Source organism: Myxine glutinosa, chromosome 1 (genome assembly GCF_964187855.1).
Source record: "Myxine glutinosa chromosome 1, kmMyxGlut1.1, whole genome shotgun sequence".
In the NCBI taxonomy this organism is placed as follows: domain Eukaryota; kingdom Metazoa; phylum Chordata; class Myxini; order Myxiniformes; family Myxinidae; genus Myxine; species Myxine glutinosa.
The window spans coordinates 162433220-162439251 of NC_136261.1; the positions used below are offsets into that span (position 1 = coordinate 162433220).

Sequence of the window (6032 nt, forward strand, 5' to 3'; positions counted from 1 at the left end):
AAGGGTGCCCAGTCTCAAATGTGATTTAAGACCATGTTCAAACAATACATTCCCTGGAATATACGCGATCTTAGTGTAGCTATTCAAATTTAGAAATGCAGGAAACCAATAAAAGTATTTATGAATTTTCTATCAAATTACAGCATTGGAACGTATAATATTGGTTTGGATATTGTACTTTTTATGCTTATGTGGACTATTTCCTTTCAATTTCACGTCATCATGGATTGGAGTGCTTGCATAATCTGCAAGAAAACGACACCGGAAAAACTATCTTGTCCACAGAAAGGATTTAAACGTAATGCCAGAGAAGTATACGCTGCATTCCTGGGAAATGTTGAGGAGTTCAGAAAAATAAATGCACTGCCAGGTGATGTAGAATATGTAACAGAAGGAACAGGAGAAACTTTTGTGAAAAATAATGCCTCATGGCATCGTTCTTGCCATCAGAAATTCAACAATTCCAAACTCAACAGACAAGTAATGAGGAAAAGAAAACATGAAGCCGAAGCTCTTGAGATGCGACGGTCAAAGCGGCAGTCGGTATTTGATGCCAAGTGTGTGTGCATCTTCTGTGAAAAAACAGGCGACCAAAAATTACACAACTTCCAAACATTTGGCGCTGATCAGTCCCTCAGAAAGATGGCAACTGATATGCAGGGTGACCAACCAAGTCTCTACCACTATTTCAAGAGAAGGCAGACTCACCAGCCATGATCAAGCACGCCATGAACATATTGAAGTCCATCACAGAGTTCCTCAACCCTGGCCAGATTCCAGTACTCACTTGTGACTGTCCAATTTTTGCGAACTGCAAGTATATTCAATGGACCTGGCCTGCAACTCACGGTGAAAATGAATTCCTGATCATGCTTGGCGGGTTCCATTTGGAGAAGGCCTTGTGGAATGCACTGGGAGATTTCCTAGATCAGAGTGGCTGGACTAGCTCTAACTGATTCAGGTGTAGCAACATCTGGTACAGCTAACTCTTTCATCAATGCCGCTCATGTGACATGGACACGACATGCCCACCAAGTGACTGCCTCAGCTCTATCACGGTTACAAGAAGCATATGAGCAAGCTGCTGTGTCCAGTGACAGTGAGACATTTGAGGCCTGGAGACTGGATATGGCAAAGAAGAGTCCGACTTTCCAGTACTGGGACATAGTGCTGCGAACAGAGATCTTGATCATGATATTCATTCGTGCACACAGAGAGAAAGACTTTCTTCGCTATGTTGAATCTCTTCAAAGTCTCATGTTTCTATTTTTTGCACTGGACCACTACAACTACTGCCGTTGGGTTTCCGTCCACCCCCGAGACATGTAATCCTTGCCAGCCGCTCTAACAAAGGACTTCCAGAAGCACTGGGTTGTGAACAAAACACAAAAGAGGTTTTCCGCGCTTCCCATCGATCAAGTCCACGAACAAGAGAATGCCAAAGTAAAAGGCAAGGGTGGAGACCTTAACGGACAAGGAGAACCATCGGCACGATTTGACTGCAAGATATTTGATGGTGCCGCTCTGGTTCGTGGATTGCCTACATCCTCTGTGTCTACATTTGATGACTATGCCAGAACAATTTTTCAGCCCTTTCTTCGCCGTGATCTGCAAGGAGTGAAGAGACTGGATTTGGTGTGGGACAGGTATCTGCACAGCAGCATCAAGGAGTCCACTCGACAAAAGCGTGGCTGTGGTGTGCGCAGGAAGGTAGCACCGAAGACCAGAATGCCAAGCAAATGGAAAGACTTCCTCCGAGACAGCACTAACAAAGAGGAGCTATTCTCATTCTTTTCGCAGATAGTGATTACAGAAGAGTGTCGTCATGACAAGGAGCTGTATGTCACCTCAGGTACTAATCATTTTCTAATCTATTCTCTGTTTAATTTGTTCATTATGATTGTGGTACTTATAATTCTAATAATTATTCATTTTAAGAAATAATAGACAAACAGATGATTTAAAATAATATAATAACTCAATACTTTACTCGTGTATAACTCGCAGGTACATCAGTGATTTCCAGAGGCGATTGTGAGCCCATGATGGACTGCACACATGAAGAAGCGGATACCCAAATCATCGTTCATCTTCATCATGCAGTGGACAGAGAAGCAGAGAAGATTCTGATCCGAACAGCAGACACAGATGTTGTAGTCCTTCTGGTCGGTCAGCTTCCAACTTTGCTCCATGATCATCCCGACATTGATGTGTGGGTGGCTTTTGGTATGGGCAGGAATTTCTGCCATTACAATATCAACACTATCTGTCAGAATCTTGGAGAAGACAAATCCCGAGCCCTACCCCTCTTCCATGCGTTCACAGGATGTGACACTAATTCTTGCTTCCTTGATAAAGGGAAAATAAGTGCTTGGAAGGTCTGGAAATCTCATCCCGATGTGACAGGTGCATTCCTTCACATTGTAGAAAATCCATTTCAACCGGTCGACGTCTCATCAGCACACATCCAGTGTCTTGAACGATTTACAGTGCTTATGTATGACGTGACAAGCAATCTAGTCTCTGTCAACGATGCACGCAGAGAGCTCTTCTGCAAGAAAAAGAGAAGTTTGGAGAAGATCCCCCCGACTCATGTATCTATTAGGCTTACCCTCCTCTATTCATTTTTCTATTTATAAAGAAATCGACCTTTACTTTTCATGAAGTTATACACCAGTTTTCAAAGGCAATATTCAGTAACATAACCATCCTTGAACTGATTCTTGGTTAGTTGTATTCATTAATTGGTATGTAGGTAATATTCTCAGAAATTCAAATGAAAATTATGAACATTCCAACTGTAAGATTTTAACGAAAATAAAATGTTTGAAACTTCACCAATTTTGTACATGACTGCAACAGCAGAACTGACAAGTTAATTCATTTTTATTCACTTAGGATGCCTTGCTCCAACATATCAAGAGGGTGGTATACCAAGGTGGCATCTGGACCACAAGTCGTCAGGCACAGCCAACGGTTCCCTCCCCGGAGGAGTGGGGATGGACAATGCAGAATGACCACTGGGTCCCTGTTTGGATGACCATCCCGGAAGCAGCTAAAGCATGCAAAGAGCTCATCAAATGTGGTTGCAAGTCAGAAGCCGGATGTGTCAGTCGTTGCAAGTGCACGAAAGCTGGTCTACCCTGCACAGAACTTTGCAGTTGTAACTGTCAGAAATAACTTGCTTGCAGCTACAGCTCATCACCGACACTATAGCTATCACACTTATTCCAGTTCTGTATGTTTCTATTTTGAAGAATGAATTACTTGCGTGAGGAAGGGGGAGCCATCACTGTGTGTTTTTAACAAGGTAATAAAAATAATGATAGAAGAAACAACATGTAGGCCGATATGCTAATATTCTTTCACATCTCAAGGAATCACTGCCATAAAATGGGACAGAATCACGTATTTGCCACAGCCACGTATTTGTATATATATATATATTTTGGGATACTGAATCGAGGCTCGTGAAAGAGCTAACATTTATTTCACAAACAAATGAACCAGACAAACAAAATATATAAAAAGAGGGAGCAGAAGACAAGATGGGGAGAGAAGGGGAAGCACACAAACACAACATTTGAGGGCAGGGAGAAGTGTGGGAGGGAGAGGGCTTGGGGAGAGGAGGCGTGGGAAGGGGGGATGGGGGGAGAGGTATAAAACACAAGGAGACCAAGGACTTCCAGGACAGAAGTTGGTATTTCAAAAAAGTGTAGGATTTGGGGTGAAATTAGCGGGGGTAGAAAAGATCAAGGTTTTGGATGGGGGATGGTGGTGAACAAGGAACAAGGATAAGAGATGGTGGTGAACAGCTGTTTTAAAGACCAGGAGGGTGGAGTTGGATTGAAGAGAGTGAGGGAGTTTGTTCCAGAGGCGGGAGAAAAGAGGAATGAAGGAGTGAAGGTGAGCAGAAAGTCTTGATTTTGGCAGTTTAACCATAAGAGGGTTGCAGGCAGATCTTGTGCGACCTGTAGGAATATTTGGGGGACAGAGCCCAGAGAGAGATAGGGGGCAAGGCCAGAGAGGAGTCGGTAGAAGACGGAAAGACAACCAACCTGCCTGTGGTGAGTGAGTGAAAGGCCCTTGGAGTTAGCTTAATCGCGGGAGATTTCAGTGATTCTGAACGCTTTGGTTTCAACAGCGTGAAGACGAGCTAGGTGTGAGGCAGGAGCACCAGACCAGAGGGGAGAGCAGTATTCGATAGAGCTGCAGATGAAAGCCTTGTATGTGGTGAGGAGCTCAGGTGTGCCAAGGAAGGACTTCGCACGACGGAGGATGCCCAGTCGGCGACTGGCTTTGGAGGGCAGATTTTAAATGTGGTTTTCCCAGGAAAGATCATGGCAGATAGTGAGACCCAAAAGCTTGAGTGACAGAACTTATTGGAGAGGATTATTCAGAAAGTGGATGGGAGGGTTGTCCAGTCGGTCTTTTCGGAGAGACATCGTAAGAGTGTGAGATTTGTCAGGATTGAAAGACATGTTCCACTTGTTTGCCCAGTCTGTGACTTTGTCCAGGTCTGCAGAGAGTGAGGAGGCTGCAGACTGCCGATCTGAGGGATGAGGAATGGAGCGGCAGAGAGTGGAGTCATCAGCAAAGAGATAGAGAGGAATTTCAAGAGAGTCAGAGAGATCATTGATGAAGACCAGAAAAAGCACAGGGCCCAGAACACTGCCTTGGGGAACTCCAGCCTGAACAGGAAGAGGAGATGAGAGAAACCCATTCAGGGCCACACGTTGACTACGACTAGAGAGGAAGTCCGCCAGCCATGCGTGGAGATTTCCATGGATACCAAAGGAGGAGAGTTTGGTGAGCAGAGCGGGGTGCTAGACCGTATCAACGGTATACATTTGATGCAACATATATAATTTTGTGTCATTTACCCCTTTATTAAACCAGCTCACGACATAATGATGAAGGGTAACTAATAATAGCTCAGTCTAAATTACTGAAAAAAATGCTCTAGTGGTGTTTTAAATTCTGTAACTCAACGGGACGATTATTATGAACTCTCGATATGTGGATGTTAACTAATCAAACGAATTTGTGTGCAGACGAATCTAATAGTTTTTTTTTCTTTTTCTGGATGACGTCAGAATGATGTCATAAATCTTTTAAACATTGTCTAAGAAGAAAAATGACTTGCGGTGAATTCCTTGACCTCGGAAACATATATTTCGATGTCAAAATACACTTAATAGCCTAGTTCTAACTAATTCATTTTTTAATTATGATTGCGAAATAATTCGCTCATGACGTCATAATGACATCATAAATCTTTTAAAGATTGTCTAAAATAAAAAATGAAAAGTGCATTGAAATCCTTGACCTCGGAAACATATATTTTGATGTTAAAATGCACTTAACACCTTAGTTCTAAGTCATTGATTTTTTAAAATATATGATTACATAATAATTAGCTGATGACGTGATAATGACGTCAGATATTACACTTCCCATCATCATTTTTTTTTGGAGCTTACTTTTTTTCTAGAAGGTATACCATGGAGATGCTTTGGTGAAAAAATTGTGCTTTTGTCCACCGTGTAACGACATTTTCACTATGGTACCCCACTATACAGGGTGAATCATTTGCACCATTTTCCTTGCACCATGTGTGAATATTCAGTCTTCACTTCAACAATGAACACACTGGAGTCTGGAGATGAGGTAGAAGCGATTCGCTAATTGTGCAATGAGAAGTATAATCTGTTTGGTGTGGTGTTTAATCTGTCTCAATTGGCATTCAATTGTCCAAAAAAACGATCTTGTCATCATTTGGAGAGGTGCTTTGGCGAGTGTTAGTATCAGAGATGAGAACATTTTGTCAGATTGTCATGAAGCTGGCCCAACAGCAAGGTCCTAACTTCATCTTCATGGATGACAACATCTGTCCACATTGTGCATATGTTGTCATTGCTGTACCACAGGGCCCACAACATCACTTACATGGATACATGTGCAAGATATCCAGACGAAATATTAATTTAACATCCTTGGGCAACTTCGGGAGAAGTATTTGTGGTCACCAA

The 6032-nt window shown here is 42.6% G+C and overlaps 1 protein-coding gene across 1 annotated transcript; it reads left to right on the top strand.

Moving 5' to 3' along the window:
- Window positions 1-1337: 1337 nt before the first annotated feature.
- On the top strand, window positions 1338-3180 carry LOC144890580 (uncharacterized). The gene is made up of 3 exons (XM_078771161.1): window positions 1338-1852; window positions 2008-2594; window positions 2899-3180. Exons 1-3 carry the CDS (start codon window positions 1729-1731, stop codon window positions 3178-3180), a joined length of 993 nt encoding a protein of 330 aa, XP_078627287.1. The 5' UTR covers window positions 1338-1728.
- The last annotated feature ends 2852 nt before the right edge of the window (window positions 3181-6032 follow it).

Excerpts from the sequence above, each read along its gene's own strand:
- LOC144890580 (XM_078771161.1), top strand. The coding sequence starts at position 1,729 with ATGCCAAGCAAATGGAAAGACTTCCTCCGAGACAGCACTAACAAAGAG. Across the intron at positions 1,853-2,007 it reads GGAGCTGTATGTCACCTCAG|GTACATCAGTGATTTCCAGA; the intron begins GTACTAATCATT and ends TATAACTCGCAG. Across the intron at positions 2,595-2,898 it reads AGAAGATCCCCCCGACTCAT|GATGCCTTGCTCCAACATAT; the intron begins GTATCTATTAGG and ends TTATTCACTTAG.